This window comes from Strongylocentrotus purpuratus, unplaced genomic scaffold (genome assembly GCF_000002235.5).
Source record: "Strongylocentrotus purpuratus isolate Spur 01 unplaced genomic scaffold, Spur_5.0 spur5_scaffold_11, whole genome shotgun sequence".
In the NCBI taxonomy this organism is placed as follows: domain Eukaryota; kingdom Metazoa; phylum Echinodermata; class Echinoidea; order Camarodonta; family Strongylocentrotidae; genus Strongylocentrotus; species Strongylocentrotus purpuratus.
In genome coordinates, this window is record NW_022145596.1 from 24,795,851 (window position 1) to 24,817,090 (window position 21,240).

Consider the following 21,240-nt stretch of genomic DNA (forward strand, 5'->3'; position numbering starts at 1 on the left):
TCATGCTAATCATCATATCTGTAGATCACCTCTTGATTTTGTCATAATCTTTTTTCTTTACTTGTTCTTTCATTCTCCACGTTTTTTATGCTCAGACTTTCTTTCAAAAATCGCACCATCCAATTACAATCAAGTTTTCACTACTAATTCCCTAAATTTCAGTCCACTCTTGACATTAAATGACGTCACATGTGCGTATTAAAAACAAATCTCAGGGCCTGCCTAAATTTGCCCAAATCATTAAAAAAGTATGCCTATGTTTAATAAATTATTGCACTTAAAAAGAAGATTGGAGTTCTGGGAAGAGGTGAAAAATAATTTGTGAGCATTATCAATGTATTATGCAAGTGTGGAAGAACAACAGATAAAAAATTGTTCTCTGAAAAACATGGCTCTTCAAATGCATGTATATTCTAAATATGGCATGTAACATCATAACAATTGGGACGACAGATATGTATTTCTGTGTACAGTGCTTGTAACTTAACAAAGACTGGGCCAAATTTCTTATAATTTTAATGATTCCAGAACCTTGCAGTACACACCAATATATGCTAGATGATCAAATTTTTCTGATCGATTCCACATCGCTTATTTCACAATGCAATTGCATGATCAGAACTCAAATTAATTTATCTTTAAACGAGTCCTTGGACCACCAAATTTATTCTTATATAATGAGCCAAACAAATATTCTGTTTTCCCAATTTCTTTTTGCGTATCGATTTTCATGACTGGTACTACCGGTATATTGTATAAGCATGATAAGCTGGACAAATGTTAATTTTTTTTGTTTTCATGTTTATAGCATGGTATAATTTTTTTTTAAATTGAATCGAATTAAAACAAAATGAATAAAGGCTTGTTCAAATATGACTCATTAGACTGCCGCCCCCCTCCCCCCAAAAATGCCGCCCTTTTTGAATGTGTAAATGAATGCCAACTGCACGCAGCAAAGGTCCTGCGCCTAGTCACTGAGCTTTGTGTCATAGATTTTTTATTTTATAGGGTGGCACATATCACCAATTTGGGGGTCTTCCATGAGGCCCTGTTTGGTAAGAATAAAACAAATATCACCAGCAAATGTGACCTGAATTGCACTGTTTGTCATCATATAAAAAAATGCAGCGGTTTGGGCAGATCGTATGTGAATAAGGCCTGAGTTATATAATGTTTCAGTTATTATTGAAAATATTCAATGAGTTTTCATTTTTTGAATGAAAACTTTTTTCTCTCCAATATCAGTGACTCCAGGTTTAAAGAGATGATCTGGAATCTTAGGTGTGATGCATAGTGACATTGTTATGTTCTGCATTACTTTTTATGCCTCCGTTACGAAGTAGCCGGAGGCATTATGTTTTCGGGTTGTCCGTCCGTCCGTACTTCCCGTTCTCGTGATCGCGTTATCTGAAGAACCGATTGATGGATTCCTGCCAAACTTTGGTCATGTATGTATCTTGCACAGCCGATGAACTGATTAGATTTTGGGGTCACGAGGTCAAAGGTCAAAGGTCACAGGGCTCATTATGTATGCAAAAACAGCTTGTGATCGCGTTATCTCAAGAACCGATAGATGGATTCCTGCCAAACTTTGGTCATGTATGTATCTTGCAGAGCCGATGAACTGATTAGATTTTGGGGTCATGAGGTCAAGGTCAAAGGTCATGCGGCTCATTATGTATTCAAAAATAGCTTGTGATCGCATTATCATTAGAATAGATTGATGGATTCCTGCCAAACTTAGATCATGTTTGTATCTTGCAGAGCCAATGAATTGAGTAGATTCTTGGGTCATGAGGTCAAAGGTCAAATTTCATGGGCTCATTATGTATGCAAAAATAGCTTGTGAACGCATTCTCATTAGAACTGACAGATGGATTACTATTTAACTCAGGACATCTTGCAGAGCCAATGAACCGAGTATATTTTAGGGTCATGAGGTCAAAGATCAAAGGGTCATATATGTATATGAGAAATTGCTTGTAATCACGATATTCTGAGAACCTGTTAATGGATTACAATAAAACTTGAATTTGAAAAAATTCTACTGTTTTGGTTTGTAAACTTGCTCTATGACGGAGGCATCATTTTCGACTGCACGCAGTCGAAGTTCCATCTAGTTTTTTTTAATGTAAAGTGAAAATCTTTTCAAATATTCAAAGAACAGGATGAAAAGAAATTTCATAAAACTTACTCAAGATATATTTGGCATTAACAATTTGTACAAAATGAAACCTTCAGTCTGATGCGACTTCTAAGTTTTTGGTCATTTTATTAACTATCGTAAGCCTCGGTCACAAATGCCATTACGAACTGCTACGAACGCCGTACTGGAAATTCAGGAAGACAATGGAAAAACGGAGATTCGTACAAAATTATCGTTCGTATGAACCTTTTTGACCGTAGCATAAAGTGTCAAATGTAATTTTTTAACCTAATACATCAACGATGTGTCCGAGTGCTTTACAGATATAAGTATTAAACTGGGTCACTAGATTCAGGCTTGCCAGCACAAAGCACATTCTTCACTCACTGGGGAGCATTCTCACCAGGCACCATTGTGTAAACACTCACAATGCTGAGCAAACTGCAATGAATTTCGCATCCTACCAGGTACGCATATAACACCTGGGTGGACAGTGGAAAATGTGTATTAAAATCTTGCCAATTGACGTCCCTGCTGTGCTGGGATTTGAACCCTGGACCCTTGGATTAAGAGTCAGTGAATGAACCACTATAGCACGACACCTCATAACATACCCGTTCTTGTTTGCTTTGCAGAATGATGCTGGGGTAGCAGTTTCAAGTACTCAGACCCTCACCAGTTTCTTGAAGCAGCGCCTTGTGTGCTCCATTACAACTGAGGACTCTACTTTCTATTATAATGATATTCGTAAGTATGAACAGTATAGAAGAGTGATGAGGTCGACAATGATGATGATGACGATGAGGACTGGATCATCATGGTGATGGCGATGATGATAATGATACTGGTGATAGAAATGGGCGAATGATAAGATGGTGGTGATGATGATATGGTGATGATGATATGGTGATGATGATCGACGGTAGTGATATTGATGTGAAGGGTATGGAATATTACGATCATGATGGCGCGTACGTGATGTGAAGATGGTTATGGTGGTGTTAGTCCTTGTGGTGGTGATGGTGATGATAATGATGGTGATGACGATGATGTGGAGATACTGGTAGTAGAAATGGGTGAATGATAAGATGGTTATGATGATGTGAAGATGGTTGTGGTGGTGATGATGACGATGTGGAGATATCAGTGGCAGAGATCTTTACTTATAACCTATTTTTCAGGGGGATGATCTATTCATTCACCCCCCCCCCCCCCCCTTACAATAGGTATTCAGTAAGGATCTACGCCACTGGGAAATACTGGTAATAGAATTGGGTGAATGATAAGATGGTGGTGGTGATGATGATGGTGATGATGATGATGTGAAGATGGTTGTGGTGGTAATGATCACGATGTGGAGATATCAGTGGCAGAGATCTTTACTTATTACCTGTTGTTCAGGGGGATGATCTATTCATTCATCCCCCCCCCCCCTTACAATAGGTATTAAGTAAGGGTCTATGCCACTGGGAAATACTGGTAATAGAATTTGGTGAATGATAAGATGGTGGTGTTGATGTGAAGATGGTTGTGGTGGTGATGATGACGATGCAGAGATATCAGTGACAGAGGTCCTTACTTATTACATATTGTTTAGGGGGATGATCTATACGTTCATCCCCCCCCCCCTTACAATAAGTATTAAGTAAGGATCTACGCCACTGGGAAATACTGGTAATAGAATTGGGTGAATGATAAGATGGTGGTGATGATGATATGGTGATGATGATCGACGGTAGTGATATTGATGTAAAGGGTTTGGATTATTACGATCATGATGGCGGTGCACGTGATGTGAAGATGGTTATGGTGATGCTAAAGTGATAGTGTGGTGGTGGTGACAATGATGGGGATGATGATGATGTGGAGATACTGGTAATAGAATTGGGTGAATGATGAGATGGTGGTGATGATGATGGTAGTGATAACGATGTGAAGGTAATGGGTTATTAAGATCATGATGGTGGTGTCCGTGATGTGCAGATGGTTGCGGTGGTGGTAGTGGTGGTGGTGGTGGTGATAATGACGATGATGATTATGATAATGATGATGCTGATAACGATAATGATGATGATTATGATTGTGATGGTGATGATGAGGAGGAGAAAGAGGAGGAGAAGAGGATATGGTAGTGAGAAAAAAAGAATATTTGGGGAAGATTTATTCTATTCAACTAAAAAGGCTGCAAATGGAAATCCAAGCTGACTAAGTTTATTGTTTAGAAGGAAATATATTACAATATACATAGATATCAATGATGTATCAGTATAATCTTGAGTACCGTACTCTTGTTTTCTCAGAGTTGACAATTTTTTTTCTTTCTTTCAGAGGACTTTGCCTGCAGTGATATAAACTGTACAATGATCCATGCCATTTTCACTAATGAACGGTAAGTTTTGTAATGGGCTTTGATAAATGTTCTTGTCTTTCTCAGTGAAATATGCAGTTGTTGGAAGAGAAAGAGAGTGACCTAACATGGAGAGAAATTATGTATGGTCTTCCAAAAGGCCTCCTTAGTTTTGCCACTCGAGCAACGATCGATTGTCTTCCAATTCCAGGAAATCTGAAATTATGGGGCAAGACAATTTAATGAAAAATTCACCCTATCTAGTTGTAAGGCTACCCTCATACATATCCTGAACGCTTGTTCAGAGGCATTACAACAAGGTAGATTTAGATGCTGCTTGTAAGTATCGGCTTGCATGGTGATGTAGATATACAGTAGATTTTAAGGTAGATTTAGTTACAGATATAATAGCGTGTTACCTTATGTTGTAAACGAGTTGAAAAGAAATGATTTTTTTTTTTAAAAATCCCTAACCATTTTGGCAGAACTCCCTGGTTTCAGAGTGACACCTCGCAATGTTATGCCCACTTCACAAAAACTTTTTAAATAGAAGTTACTGTACCCTTTAAGCCAAATATTTTGAAAGCCAGAGAGAGAAATTTAGAATGTTTTGTACTGAACGAAGATATAAATTTCAGCATCCGTGAATCATAACTAATGTCTTTTGAAGTAGGAAGCAGAGGTGTTTGTCATTTTAAAAGAAACCAATAAAAAGTCCAGAAAATATTTGTCATGTAAATACCAGTTTATGTAAGAATATTACATTCGCAATCAGTAGATTAGCTCTTGTAGGATCTAATGTCATACAATGCTAGGTCAGAACCGCAGTGGACCGATACAACGCTCCTGGATTAATGACTTGTCTATAAAGGCTATTCTTTCCCGTCATTTTCTCTCCCAAAGACTCTCTTTCTTTTTTCTGTTTTTCCATCTCTTTCTCTTCTTCTTTAAATCACACCCTTCTTCTCCTCCCCTCTCTTCTCCTTTTTGTTCTACTCATTAATTACCCAATACTTCTTCTTGCTTTTTTCCTCCTTCCTCTCTATACATTATTATGCCTTATTCTTTCTTCCCTCCTTTTAAGCTTTCCTATTTTTACAGTCATGCTCTATGTGTATACTTTTTAAAGTAATTTGTTTCAACTGATGACATAATAATTTTATGATTTTTTTTCAATATATTTTGTAAGAATTTAAACAGAAGTTAACCAACTATCTTTATACCATGAATACATGCTTTATTGTAATGAATCAGCCTAAGGAAGAATTGTTATCATCTACTTTCAATTCAATTCATTTTTATTCAATGATATGAACAAAATAGTACAATACAATAGAACATGTTGACAATCATATAGATGTATAAAGTTAACATATTATTAGGGGCAACCAAAACAGATCAAGATATTGTGGACTGGTGCCCCTTTTACAAAATTAACAAATTATAAGTAAAAATTATTAATAATCACAAGCGGACACATCCAACACATACACACACACTCACCCCGGTTTTACCCACAACGTGGTTTGATCCACGTTCGTGAAACGCAAAGATCCTGATCTCACAGAGGCTCCCGTATTTTGATTGTTGAGCCTCTGGTGCAGTGGAGCGGGTCGGTCCCGGTCACACTGAGCTTATTTCTGGGCTTACGAAGTCTAGTATGGCCGCAATGCTCGCTTCTTCTCCTGTACCTGCGGGTAAGAAGCGCAAGCGTTCTGACGTCCAGCTGCCGACTGGGTCAAGGTAGAGAAGACTGGGTTAAGGTAGAGAAGACTGAGTTAAGTATTACTTCAGTCGGTGTGTTCTCTAGCCGCTCAGGCTGGGCTTTGTGGCTTCTTGATGATTTTGGTGACTGGGGATACCAGCCACCAAAAAACCCGAAAGGCATTTTGGGTTCGGGCGGAGGCTCAGTTTCTGCCCCTTCCTGTGCCTCAGCTAGTAATGAGCCGGCCCTGGTCACACCTGGCTTTGGGTTCATTCAGATTTCACGGGTGTTGCTGCTCCGGCATCCGAGACACTTTTAGGTCCGGGTTGCTTGGTGCTGTTGGCCTTCCACCATAGGCCGTCGGCCGGTTGGTGGGAGTTGGGCCTTTTGCTCCTGTCCTTGACGATCCTCCAGATAGGGAGTCGGCAGCAGCTTTGGGCACCTTCCCTTACCTGTGGGGAGTGGTGCCCCTAGCCCATCTGGTTGACGGGGGCTTTTTCTTGTGGTCGTCTTCGGCATCTGCAACGGGTTTCAGTTGAGTTCGCCACTCGACAGAAGGTTGTAGACCACACGTAAGCATTTCGCACCAAGCTCTTGCAGCCTCTAATGCGGTGAGGCATGGTCTAGTGGTGACCATGCTGAGCCTATTTAGCTAAACCTTTCAGTTTTAGCAAGGCCCTAGAGCAAGTATTGTCACCCGACGCTTCGACAAGGGGTAAGAAGTTTGTAGTTGGTTTTTGTGAGCTGTGGTGATTTTTAGACCTCAGCCTGCCTGCTCTCCAACCGTTCAGACTGGGCTTTGCGTGGTGTCAAAGTATCTTGGTGGGCAACAGGGTTTACCCTAGTCCCATCTTTCTGGTCTGAAGCCCGATTACGCTTGTCTGGTATAAGCCGGTACCTGTTTTGGTTTGGGGACCGTTTCGCCGAGTTCAGCCTCGGAGAAGCTCTGTTCGGTGGTTGGCATTTCTCCTTGGGCTTTTTGCCCGTTGGTGATGGCTAAGCTCTCTTCTCCAGCTTCTTTTGCTACCCCTCCAAGAGAGGAGTGGGTACGGTAGCTGGATCGGGACTCACCCTTCCCCTCTGGGGTTTGGGGTTTTCCCAAATGACGGCTATGTCTGGGACTCTTCTCGCAGATGGCTTTGCCATCTGTGATAGCTTCTCATTGAAGCCTAGTCATGTGGCTGACCAGCCTTTGAGGGCTGTTGCGCCGCCTTTTTCGGGGGAATTATCTCGTGGACACAGTTCCCCAGCTCACTTGGAGCGTAATCAGTGTCTGTCGCTGATGTTTGGGGCCACGGGCTCCCTGTCAGTTTTTTTGTTTCCGGCTCGTTTCAGTTCAGTGTTTCTGGTTTCTGTCCCTTTTGCTGCGGATATCTGTTCCCTCTCCCGCTGAGACCGGACCTGTTGTCCCAGTTTCTGTCTGGGATTTTACGTCATCGTCCCGCGGTACATACTCTCTCTGACCACATACTCTCTCTGACCGCTGGGCCGGTGTCGGGGAGTACGCTATGACTTCTGGAATCTCTGAGAGAGCCTCATAGTTTATAGTCTTAGAGTCGTAAGGATCCACGAGGACACTTTACAACTCTTGTTTGGTCCCCTGCTCCATTGGGTGTGAAGACCTCGGGGTCTCCCCCGTAGACTTCGGTAGGTGTCATAGCTGGATTTTTATTTAATTGTTTGACAAGGGTAAGGTTCTTTTCATGTTTACCGTTCGGCCCTCGCGCCACTCATTTTGGGTCTGGACGGCTCGGGGGTTTATCTCCCATTTCTTGTACAAGTTACAGCATTCTTTTCTGCAGTGGCCAGCGTTCCTGAAGCTGGCTCGTGCTTCAAGTCTTCCGAAGGTTTTAGACGTTTTGGCAAAGCCTCCTTTTGAGTCTTTGTCTAAGGCCTCACTTATTCGCTTGACGGTGAAAACAGTTTTCCTTATGGCAATAGCTTCTGGACAGCAGAGGAGTACGCGCGCTCCATGCGCTGTCTACCTCCCCCGGCCCCATCAGGTGGGAAAGGCGGGGAGTTCGGTTGGTCCCACGACCTTCCTACATTGCCAAGAATAAGTTGGCATCCTCCGGACCAATGGAGGTTCTCTTCAGTCCTCTTTCTGAAGGCCGCGTTTTGGCAGTCTCCCAATACCTGTACGTCTTTTTATCTTTGGGACGTCACCTCTGGGGAGGTGTTGTTTGCAACTGCGTCCCTGCGAGCGGCTTCGGCTGCCATTGTTCCCCAGTAATCTCCTTTTTTTCGGGACATGCCTCCCGGTCCATTTGTTTGCTGGTCTAGCAAATAATAGGTAGATACATTGATTTATTGTGGTTAATCAGAAAAATCAGTACTGATTTTATTATTTACTACCGGTATATAAATCTTCCTATGTCCCTCCCTCCGTCCCCTCTCCTTGCGGGCAACATGTCCGAAGCTTTGTCTTTGGAGGCTTGTGAAAGAGGATGAATGGCGGGCGTGCGATGCGCACGCGAATCCTGGGAAGGCGATGTATGGGGGTGGGGCATGCGCGAGTGTGACGCTTTTAAAGAGTTCTCGACGGTAGCGTAGTTTAGATAAACTAGCAAATATTAAGTAGATACATAGATTTATATAGTGAATAATAAAATCAGTTTTGATTTTTCTGTTTTACAATATTCTTTATAAAGCCTGTTTTTTATTGATACATCTTAATAAAGAAAAAGTACTCCACGATTTTCTTGGTGAAGAATTCTTTTTATGATTACCTTTCAAGCATTTATTACTAAAAACATCATTAAAGGTAATACAAGGTATTGATATGGGGTCATGAATTTTGTTCAAATGAACATATTGGAAGCATATGCGATCATACAATATTCAGTGATTGTTGTCGAGGTTGAAATCAAGTCTAAAGTTATCAAATTGTTAATAATAAACTCTTTATGTTGTATAGCTCCCTCTCAAGGTCAAGATATTAATTAAGCTTATAAAACAATGTTTCTTGACTAAAATTGACCGATTAGCTATTCCTGTTTGAAAATTATATATCACATCTAAATGATCTGAGATTTTCATGGTCGCAGCTCCTATTGTACGGCCGTAGGCGCTATTTGAAATTTATCAAAATTTACCGGGAGCACCGGTAACGTTTTATATTCAATTTTTCTCAAAAATTAGAAGTATTTTAGGGGCTACATTTTCTAGTGCTTATAATACATCCACAGGGGCATCCAAATATATCAAAATTGTAAAGAATCGCTATCCACCCAATTTTCAAAATTTCCCAAAACTTTGTGCTACCTTTAAACTTATTTAAAAAACGATCATATGCGAGTTCAACATCATCAAACTGGATTTATTAGCATTAGTATTTCTATTTTCTTTGAGATTATTTTGAGTAACAGAAAAAATTGGCAAATGGTCTGTTATATCGTTACAAAATATACCAGAACTAATATCATTACTGCAAAAATTCGTAAGTATATTATCTATAAGAATTGTTGATGATTTACAAATATGTGTAGGCTTATCAATCAATGGACGATATGATTTATTCTACAAAATATTTACAAAGTAATTAACCTGATTTACAGTAGAACAATTCAGCAAGTTAATATTAAAATCACCCATAATGTAGACATCTTTATCTTTCCCTTCTATGTTTTACTTACTAAAAATATATGAACCCGGAAGTTATTTTACCATTTCTCTTTGCAACTTTAAACCTCAAATCATAACATTTAATTGTTTATACCCAGCCATATTGAATTGAGATCATTACACAAAAACCACCACTACGCCTCCGTATGTAACAAAAAAGCTCTTCTTTTTTCTACTCAAGGTAGCTCCTTGATCTACTAAAAAAATAAAAACTTACAATATATGAACCTAAAAATGTTACCAAGAAGTACAGTAGTAATTTACCACCTCTTCTTTTTTTCTTCTCGAGGTAGCTTCTTGATCTACTGAAAAATACAAAACTAATAACATCTGAATTTTGATGAAAATATCAAAGGGGTCCATATCTCTTACATAACGTTTTGTTGATTGCAAAATTTAGTGCCATTATTCTGTTATTTTGTAGCATGAATCATTTCTGAATAATCTGTATGCCCTTCTCCAAATTCAACCAACCCTTGGAAGGGGGGGGGGGGCAGTGGCTGCAATGTCCAAATATTTATTATTATATCACTATATGAGTTTGGTATTTTCTCCTGAGAAATGGCTATGATACCCCAAATTTGATTGTATTATAAATTTGTAATTTTCTTCAGGAATGCCGCACCTCAATCAGCTCTCTGTAATTTCACACTGACTTCAATCGATGAGACATTTAATGGGGGTGATTTCTTCGGGGCTGATGGTGTATCAAATACCAATGATCTTTGGAGAGTATATGATGGAGTGGTTAAGTCACCAAGGCCTGGTTTGAATGTAAGTTCATCTTTGAAGATAAAGTTTGAATACCGGTCTTGCAATTATTATTTGAAAGTAAAATATCTGGAAGCATTTGGGTAAGGTTGGTTATGTGTATGTATGAAATATATAAGAATAAATGTCGGTTTACTGTGAGGTTTTCAAATCCCTCAAATGAGAAGAGACCAGAAATGAGTGAATTGAACTACACACACATGTACCATGACAGTTTATTCCAAGCTTGTCAGATATTTTTCGTCATATTTTGAATAGGAGGGCATTTGAAGAGCAACTTATTTTAGGGGACATTTCTACTGTGATATTCTTCCAAATTAACATAACAGGAATTAGAAAGTTCACAAATAATTCTTCATTTTTGCCGGAACTCATCCTTCTCCTTCTAAAGGAATACAGTCATTTTGCTATAAAAAGTAGAAAAGTCAGACAACCTTATTAATGATATGAAGATCACTTTCTAATGAAGGCTAATTGGCAACTCTGTAATGAGGCTGCATTGTCATAGGCTCCCTATTCACCTATTTTGCTTAATGAAATTTGTATCCTAAATTTTTACTTTCCCCACCTACCTTATTTCTCTGTACCTTTGTCCAAGTTAAATTGAGAACACTGAGAATTATATTTTGTGTTACACCTATATAATGGAATCATTTTTTCTTTTAAAAACACAAAAAAAGATATTTTGGATGAGTTTTATATGAAATGAATAGTGAATACAAAATCTTAAAATGAAAAAAAAAGAAGTTCAAATAATGTACCGTATGCTTCATATTCATCATTCAACCAATCTTTTTCTACTTTAACTCATATTTCACCATATTCCCCCTTTGTAGTGCGAGGATCCAAATGACTCCGACACAGACTTTGAGCGTGATTACAACCTAATGAGTGACCCTGCAGTTGGAACAGTTCAGTTCTTCCTGGTTGGGGACCGCTTCTCTAATTTGGAAATGACTTCTGAAGACGGCACTGAAGACGGCACAGAAGTCTACATAATTTCGTCAGGTAAATCCCGGGTCTATCACTTCATTTTCAAAGGCGTAACACAAGATTATTAGAGGGATAGAGAGAATTATCTCCAAATACTTTTCAGAACATTGCCCACAAAATATGACCCATTTTAGCAGCAAAAAACAGGTTTAAAATGGGATTTAAATACTCTCATAACCCTACAACATGTACATGTGTTTTTGGCTCATTAAAAACACATTAAAAGGTCAAGTATTTTCACAAAAACAGAGATCTACCGAATTCACACATTTGCAAACATCTTTAAAGTACGACATAAAGGTGTGAAATTTCTTGCTCTTTAAAAAAACACACCTGTTCTTCAAATCTACATCCCTGATAAATACATGTACCGGTACATGTATCATGTATACACAAAGTCAATATGAAGTAATGCCGTGGAGGTAAATCTCTCTTTCAAAATGGCTAAAATTATTCTTATGTGGCTACCATCTTACAGTTGGATCGAGGCACCTTGTGGCATATCTTGTCCATTATTTCCTTGTATCAACCTTAAATTAAAAATAATCGCTGCTTTTGTCCCCTTCTTACATGTAAATGTATGGCAACTGCGCTCAACAAAGGTCCTACAAGTGTAGTGCTTTACACTTGTGTCATGAAAAAAACTCTGTATATCATCAAAAAACAAAACTGCTGTGGTTTATGACTGTTTATATACCTCACTTAAGTAATCCAGCAATCTGATTGGTCGAAATTGCATTCATAAACTTTAACTGTTCCTGTAAAAACAGACCTATTTTCCCAATAACCATGGTTATTGGGAAAATAGGTCAGTCTCCATGGTTACCCCATAGGTTTACATGTTAAAAAATGGTTTGAGCGATCGAGGATACCGTACGTGTGCGAAGATTTGGTCGGTAATTTCAATACAATTGAATCTCGATCGATCTTACCGACAATTTTATCTTGCATTGTTGACATGAAGACGAAAATAAACTTCCAAAAACAAAAAAACAACATCTGCCGATAGATCTTGATCTAAGTTCGTGCCAATATGCATTGCAAAAGTAAAAGAAGGGCCCGATTAATGGAGCAGCTGCGAATCATCAACACGCGAAGCCGTTTTAAATCCATTTTAATGTATATATTAGAGAAAACTGGTTAGTATGTTAATAGAGCGCGATAGCCGAGCGGATTAAGGCGCTGACTTTAGTTACATCACCTTTTGTACGCAAGAGTTCGAATCCCATCTTTGACAAAAGTTTTTTTATTTTTTTAGTCTATTTTTTTTCGGCATATAAAAGTATTAATGACTGCTTTAATATTCGAGAAATAGTTGTTTTTATACGCTCTCGGGAAGGTTACAATTGGGCTATTGCCCTCGGCACGCCTCGGGGCAATAGCACAATTCTAACCTTCCCTTGAGCGTATAAAAACAACTATTTCTCTCAAAGCAGTCATTAATACTATAATATTAGATAGCTTAGACAGATACCGAGATGTGATTGGTCCAGAGCTCGTCACGTGATATCAATTGCGAGGATCCAAATTGTTATATTTTCCTGGCCGGTCACTTTTCGGTGTTATATTTTACCGGCTGGTGAAATGAATATATTTTTAATCAATGCATGTCGCCCTCTTGAGGACTGTATGTCACCAATTACACACATTACACCATAACCGAGGGTCTTTTTATTTTTTAAAAAAATTTATGAATTTTTTTTTTTCCCTTGAAATTATTTTTTCCACATTTTTTTTTTTCCCCAAAAATGCTTTTTTGAGTAATTTTTTTATTTATTTTTTTATTTTTTGTTTCTTTCCCGAAAAATGCTTTTTAGGGTAGGAATTTATTTTTTTTGAATTTTTTTTTTTTTTTTCTTTTTTTTTTCCCAAAATTGTTTTTGATTTTTTTTTTCTTTCTTGAACTATCTCGACATATTATTTTTACGTAATTTAGATTGTCCCCCCACAACAACAAAAAACAAACAAAAGCTATCTAATATAACAGTTATTGACTGGCAGGGGGTATATAACATTCTTTGGACCTGAAGGGAGTTATATTTTCCCTCATGACCATATTTTCCCTCAGCGCTGCGCGCTTCGGGAAAATATAACTCCCTTCAGCGGTCCAAATAATGTTATATTACACCCCCTGTCAGTCAATAACTATAATATCTGAACTAGGCTTTCGGACATTCAGAAATGTGAATACCGTATGACTTTACTCTTTATTTTTACAGAAAGGGGATGCCTGTACAAGGTAGTAGATACTGCGGACAGAGATTTGGTAGATCCTTGTCAAGTGAGTAAAAGAAGTTTCTTGTAATTATTTATTCAATTAGTTGATTATTTGATTACTAAATATCATATTCCCTAATGCCTCAGTCACACCTTTGCGTAGTTGGGTTGCTGTTGCTGCGTATTTATGGCAAGCCGTTTTGATATTAATTTCTTCTTGATATCAAGAAATTGAATTCTTGATATCAAGAATAACCATTGTTTTACAGCAGAAAATCATTTCTTGATATCAAGAAATAGGAATAAATGTTATAACAGCTTGCCATAAATACGCCGCAATACGCAAGCCAAAAACGCAAAGTTGTGACTGAGACAGCTTACTACAGGGACCACCCGGTTCCTGTAGGCAGTGGGTTTGTTTCTAGAAACATAACGTCAAATGTTATAAGACAGGTACAAGTATGAAGCCAATGACAAACTTGTATTCAAGTCACGCCGACCTAAGTAATAAATTTTCACAGCAATTTCTTAAGCTGATATTATTGTTAGAGGCATAGATCTATAATTAATTTGCAATAAGCTAGAGCACAAATGAAAAATTTGCAAGCCTTTGCATGCCATGGCTATGCACGCACACTATGCTGACATAGACAAGGCGCTGTCTGTGTGTAAAAAAGAGCTTTTGTCCCCTTTCTTTCTATATGGAATTTGTTCGCTTCATATCTCATGAAAGACACGGTTAATGACATGTGGCATATGTATGATTATTGATCATTTTTATTTTGTTAATTTCTATTTTTGACCATATTTCCGTCATACATGTACATTTTCATTTCTGAATATTTGATATGCTTAAACTTGACATCATGGGTAAACTGTCGGTCTCTCCCGTGTCCGTACGTGCGTCATGGCTAGATACCCCCAATTATTCTTTTGTTTTCTGATTTTGCTGATAGAATGCTCTGAATTCAAACTTAAAGGAAAATAATTGAATTTGATTTGACGAGCTAATATTTTCTGTTGTTGTTTTGAATATTTCTCGTCTATCCCCACTCTGATGTCTCCCATATTTTAGTATGTTGGAGCTGCGACTTTACTCTACAAATATACTATGATTCAATCTTTGATCAGAAGACGGGATCATGGTCAAAATCCTGTGTACCCATTGTACAGTGTATTTCTCCCTTCTCTTTCATCTCAACTTACCATGTTTCCATGTTTTCTCCTTTTATCTATCATTTTATCTATCATTTTATCTGCTTGTCTCTCTGTCTCAGTCCTCAGTTTCTAATGTGAATTTATTTTCTTTCTTTTTTATTTTTCATTTATTTTTTTGTCTATCCATTGAATATATCCCATCTTCTCAACTTACCATTGTTTCTTGTTCTCTCCTAGCTATCTTGCTTTCTGCCTATCGACCCCAATCTGGGTAATACTATGATTGCGGGGCCCTCGATCAGGGAGAACAGTATTGATATTGAGGTGGATATCCTGGGTAAACCAGATCATTATATTTATCCCTTTGTCTCATCCACTCTTTCTGTTTTTATCTTCCAATCTACAGGATCCTGTAGTATCTCGTCCCATCAAAGACTTGGAGCTTACTGAAAACGGCTACCTGGTTACGACAGATGAAGATGTATATGTCTTAAGTAGTTGTAGTGGTACGTCTCCAAATGTTGTCATTTATATCTTGAAAATTTGATGTGTTTCTACAGGATTTCCAACTACCGGGTACCTTTTCTTTCCTTTATTGTCATTTATATCTTGAAAATTTGATGTGTTTCTACAGGATTTCCAACTACCGGGTACCTTTTCTTTCCTTTATTTTGAGTTTGTTGTCTTCAGGTGTGTGCTTCTTTAGTAATAAAATAATCTGTTTATAATGCTAACATTTACGCTTGCCTTCTCAGTTCTTTACAAACGTTTCCATGCGTTAGCGTAAGTGTTTAGGCCGTGTGAGACTATGCATATTATAAGATGATGAAGCTGATCCTAATCAAACGATTTGTTGAGCGTACACATGGCCAGGCATTTATTTTGCCTAACTCATAATTTTGCTAATGACCGGTCATTAAACACATGTTATAAAACATCATTTTACAAAACAAATAAAACATCATCTTATAAAACAAATAATACACGCCATTTTGTTCGAGCATTTATTAGTAAAAATTACCCACACTATGTTACTTCGAAACAGTCCAAACAACCTCGGCTGTCTCCTCGGCCATGTTAGACTGTTCCAAAGGTACCTTGTTTGGGTAATTTTTACTAATGCCCTCACTGCTGTGTATTATTTGTAAATTACTGCACTCATTACCCGCTTTCCAAACATCCATTGTGCCTGGTATGAATTATGATACCTGCACAAAAAATGGGTTTATTGTGCTTCTGTAGAAACGGACTGGTAACATTCTGTTAGCGATTATTTCAATACCTGTATTCCGGTAGACAGTACCGTTGCTCCCCGGGTCTACAGTAGAAACATGCTGAAAGCTGACTAGTGGACTACTGGATTTTCTTATTCCCATAGGGGTAGTACAGGAAGCATCCTGTTCCCGGATCAATAGGGTCGATGGGAATGGCAGAATAGCTTTGAATGAAGCCATCTTGCACTCAGCAGAGTAGAGCATGGATCCAAGGGGAACAATGTTAGTGAAGCCCCTGGGTCTCATCATCCCGATGGGGTCACTCAATGTGACTTCCGGACCGCATGACGGTTACCAAAATCATGAAATAAGGGGTCAATTTCAAGCAATGTCCGCAGAAAAAATATTCCTCGAAATATAGAAAATAGGGGTGCAAATTTAGGTGTCCTCAAAATTGATAAATAGGGGTCAGGAAAAGGGAAAAGAGAAAACCGGGAAAAAAAATTCTCGGAGCCGAGTCTTGTCCTTGAAATTGGTAAAATAGGGGTAAATTTGCGAAAGCGTCCTTACAATCTTATAAATAGGGCTATTCCAAAGTACGATTTGTCTTTGTTTTGACGTAAAATAGGGGTTAAATTTCACAAAATGTCCTTGAAATTGACCACAAAAGGGGGTTATTTGCATTTGTGGTAACGGTCATACGTGTTACCCTCTGCGGGGAGTGACCCCACCGGGCTCATCATTACCTCCCTGGACTCCCTGTATATTACCCAGATTTCCCTTTCTATATACCTGTATGTAGGTCAAGGTTATTTTGGGGGTAATAATAATTGCAGGGCCCTCAAGATTAAGCCATTTTAATTATGATAATGCATGTGGTTATAGGACCATATTACATTTTCACACTGGATTATATATATTCCCCCAATCTATGTCCTTAAACAACAATGTGCATTATAATTTTGTGTGTATCATTCGCCTGTTTATCATTATCTTCCGTAATAGAGCCTACATCACCACCACCAACACCAACACCAACACCACCACCAAATATGTTTCCACCAGGTGGCGATTACCAGGTACCACCAAACTCAGTCTTTGAAATCATCTACGGCACTGTGGAGAATGGGGAACCAAGTATTACATACAACGGGAATGTAATCACGGACAGCAATGATGAAGCGTATCGTCTGTTGAAAAACGAGAGCCTAGATTGCACTAGGAGTATGGTCCACTTGAGCATCCTAATCTTGGATATTACCGATGTGACGTTCTCAGCATCCAATTTGAAATACTCGATCGAACCCTATGGTATGTTTGAATCTCTTGTTATGTTTATATGGACATACTGACTTTTTCACAATGAGGCTCGTACATATTCTATTGATTCAATTAAACCAGACGCCAGCATGGTCTAAACTTGCTTTTGTCAAAAGAAATTTGGACTGAGGTTTAATTTGTTTTTCTACTGTTGGAACTATCAGAGAGAAAAATTTCAATATAATGTCAAAGCAAAAATTGGATAAATCAGCGATGTATAGGTGTACTGGGCATGTGCAGTACGAGCAGACAACAAGCTAATTTGTGACTTGACTGACTTCGTGCCACAAGACCACCAAAAAGTTGCATAGTGTAGTATTCTGTTATAGCTCAATAAAGGTCTACCGGTATTTGGTTAGGATGGTCAGATTTTAGTTTTTTTAGCATTTCCTGAAAGAATATATTCTTTTACCTGTAATTTCGAAATTTGGAAGCACAGAACTGGCAGTATTTTATAGACCTTTGTTATTCTGACTTTGAGTCTGTTTTAGTAGTTTTTTAAAATTCATTTACGACCCTTGCTACTGGTCTAATTTTGATCTCCAATAAATTTAAAACAGAGTAGGCTATTAAATCTATTTGATTCCTTAAGAAACAAAGAAACAAGATGTGCTTAATACCGTATTTGCCGGTGTATAGGCCGCAGTATTTTTTTTTTTTAGTTTCGATTTATGGCGCTATGCCTGGCAATGTCTCCCAGCTCAGTAATCAGTGTGTTGACTCACCACTCGGAAACTACAACAACACTAAAATTTGACTGTCATCTTGGTTTGAAAGTAATCTTTCTAATAGATCTCAATATGTAGTTTATAATAATAGTTCCTCAAATTTTTTTCTATAACAAATGGTGTACCACAAGGTACACCACTGGTACCATAGGTACTTTATTGTTTTTAATTAATGATCTTACACATTCTTCTAAAAACGGGGGTGTGGCCTATACGGCGCTGCGGCCTTATCGCCGGCAAATACGGTATATACAGAAAGAAATAAGCACAAGAGGGGGGCATTAGTAGAGGTTCTTTAGGTGTTTGGGGCGCAAGCCCCTTAATCCTCCCTAAATTCTTCAAGACCTGGCCCAACAAATTTGTTGCAAAGCACATGTAGAAAGTAAATGCAAGATCCGCCATTGTGCCTCTAAATTCTCATATAACAGTTCCTTGGAGGCATGTACCCCTCCTAAAACTGAACGGTGAAAAATGGCAATGTATTTTGTCTCCTTTAAGAAAGAAATATGTGTCATTGAACATTTTTAGAAAAGCCACCTGCCTCCAGTGGCCACTTTTTCTGTTTTTTCTTTCTAACATTAATAGAAAGGTTCGACTGTAGTTCGTGAAGCTAATTTTAGGCATGGAGTCACGCTTTATGATATCGCACCATCCTATGCATAACTGTATATCAACAAAATGTTCTACCAAATGGAAGAGGAATGGGTTTAAAGAAATTCTAATTTAGATCTCACAAGTGCAGAAAGAATCCTCAGAAGATTCATTTTCATGGTAACTAGATATGAGGCATTATGGAAAAGGGTATATCCAGATGCAATGGATGATAATTACTGATTATCTAAAGAAAATATGTCCTTCATTATTTAACATTGTTTATAGAAATGCTCTGTTTTTATGATTCTGTAGTACTGAGTCCATCTAATTCTTACATGTGTAAACTGATGTTTCTAAATGTCCATGCTTTATTTGTATTGAAACACTTGGGATACATAACTTCTTTGTAGTCTCTGACTCACTGACGTCACAAAAAGGGTTTCCCGTTTCATTTGTTAAAGGTACTTACACGACAAATGAAACTGTTCAAAGATGTACAGAATGGGAAGTTGCCAACCAAGTTTATACATCCTTAAATAACGAAACTACCTGCGGGAGTGTAAGTACGAAAGCTGCTTATATTATTTTCTTTATTTTGTGTGAGTGGTATAAAAATACTGACCAGCAGCACAGCACAAGCTTAAAATATAGTGAAAGGGTCAGTTGATTAAGGAGTAATTAGGCATTTTCCTTTGATATTACATGCACACATGTGTTTGTGTGATGTGTTGTGTACATGTAGACGGAAATACATTAGAAATAAAATGTAATCACATTTAGATAAATACAAATTTATGCAATATTTATTACTTCAAGTTATTTCAAAGATATGAAAGTACAAAAAAAGACTGAGGAGAGGGACAGAAAACTTGAACAGGTAGAGAGAGGGGGAAGACAGAGAGAGCAAGTGAGGGAAGAGAGAGGAAAGGAGGAGGGGGTAGATAGAGAGAAGGAGGAGGTTAGGGTACAAGCTGAAGCTGTGAATACAATTATGATAACAAATATGCTGTATATGAGAATTAAGGGCAAAGAAAGAGAGGTAGATGTGGAAATAAGTAAGATGTAAGGAGGGAAATAAAGAGAAAGGTTATTTGGGAGAGAGTAGGTGTCATGACTCCGACAGAATGTGTGCTTATTTCGTTTTTTGTGGACTATTTATACATGTAATCAGGGTGTTGTATGGCACATATCATTGCACAGGGCCGTCTGGGAGCAGAAACATGCTACCACATATGTCACCTTTCCCATGCAAAATTGCTTACAACTTTCATTTCATCACATTATGCTGTTATACCCTTGTTATTACAGTGTACTTGCATGTACTCATTTTGATTCTATATTTATTTATGCTAAAAATGTGTACAATGAGGCTGCATGACACATTTGAATGAATACACCATAATCATAATGATCATTTTTCTATATTTCATTTTCCACAGGCCACACCTGAGGATAAAGGTTCCTTTAGTTCGAACATTTTGTTGAAAAAGAACCAAGTCCGGGATTGTGACACCTGTGCATACAACGACTGTACATACAAGGCCTGTACAGACAGCAATAAATACATCTATGGATGCAGTCCCTAAAAAGTCTGGTTCAGATATGACATGGTGAATCGCAGCATTTTTTCGTTTTTTTTTTATAAAGCCTGGGTAATAATATGACTGCAGGGCCCTCAGGGAGAACGGTATTAATACTGATGAGGCTTAAACTTCAGTAAACAAGACATATTATTGTTATATGATTTTTATCATTATTTTGGTAACGCTTATGTTTATTTTATTTCCAGGAACATTAACGAGTATAAAAATATTAAACATAGAATTCAAGAAAACAAAGAACAATCATTAATACAATAACAAAAGAAAAGAAACCATCAACTAATGCTCATGGATTACTAAATAGAAATTTAATTTCTGAATCCTTGTTGGCTTATGGTATGATGTACATATAATACGCATTACATTTCTGTATTTTATAACACAGAGGTCAGTGAATACGTTTAGGACCTCCAATGTACATGGTTGAGGTTGCCTTTCATTGTTTTGTTTGAATTTTTTTAAACGCTGTGGTCTGCCGTTACCTATGTATCTGAATGAGCCTCAAGGAATCATGGGATTCCTCATGGATCAGGGGATTTGCCAGATGCCTCTAACCCGTCTGAAATAGTAGAACTAAAAAAGGGAAGTATCCTGAATTAATTTAGCCTTTTCAAGAATGAATTATGTGATTTATTTTGATTAAGGGAGGGGTACTTCCTCTCCTGTCTTCTACAGATAATGACTAGGGAAACAAAGAAACAAATATTTACAAGAGCAATTTCAAATTTCAAATGTGCACAAATCAGAATAGATGGTATCTCATTTTTTTATTGGTCAGAAAACAAAGATTTACAGAATACGGTATGCCTTACATTTTTTGCA

At 37.9% G+C, this 21,240-nt stretch overlaps 1 protein-coding gene across 3 annotated transcripts in view; it reads left to right on the plus strand.

Annotated features, from left to right (window-relative positions):
• Window positions 1-20,519, plus strand: part of LOC100892227 (semaphorin-1A) — a 50,975-nt gene extending 30,456 nt beyond the window's left edge. For all 3 annotated transcript variants that reach the window (XM_030980944.1, XM_030980946.1, XM_030980945.1), the window contains exons 9-17: window positions 2,782-2,893; window positions 4,475-4,535; window positions 10,437-10,596; window positions 11,430-11,601; window positions 13,806-13,867; window positions 15,368-15,467; window positions 17,181-17,486; window positions 19,279-19,376; window positions 20,257-20,519. In XM_030980944.1, coding sequence (XP_030836804.1) covers window positions 2,782-2,893; window positions 4,475-4,535; window positions 10,437-10,596; window positions 11,430-11,601; window positions 13,806-13,867; window positions 15,368-15,467; window positions 17,181-17,486; window positions 19,279-19,376; window positions 20,257-20,403 — 1,218 coding nt within the window. In that variant the 3' untranslated portion in view covers window positions 20,404-20,519. The remainder of the gene's footprint in view (window positions 1-2,781; window positions 2,894-4,474; window positions 4,536-10,436; window positions 10,597-11,429; window positions 11,602-13,805; window positions 13,868-15,367; window positions 15,468-17,180; window positions 17,487-19,278; window positions 19,377-20,256) is intronic.
• Window positions 20,520-21,240: the final 721 nt, after the last annotated feature.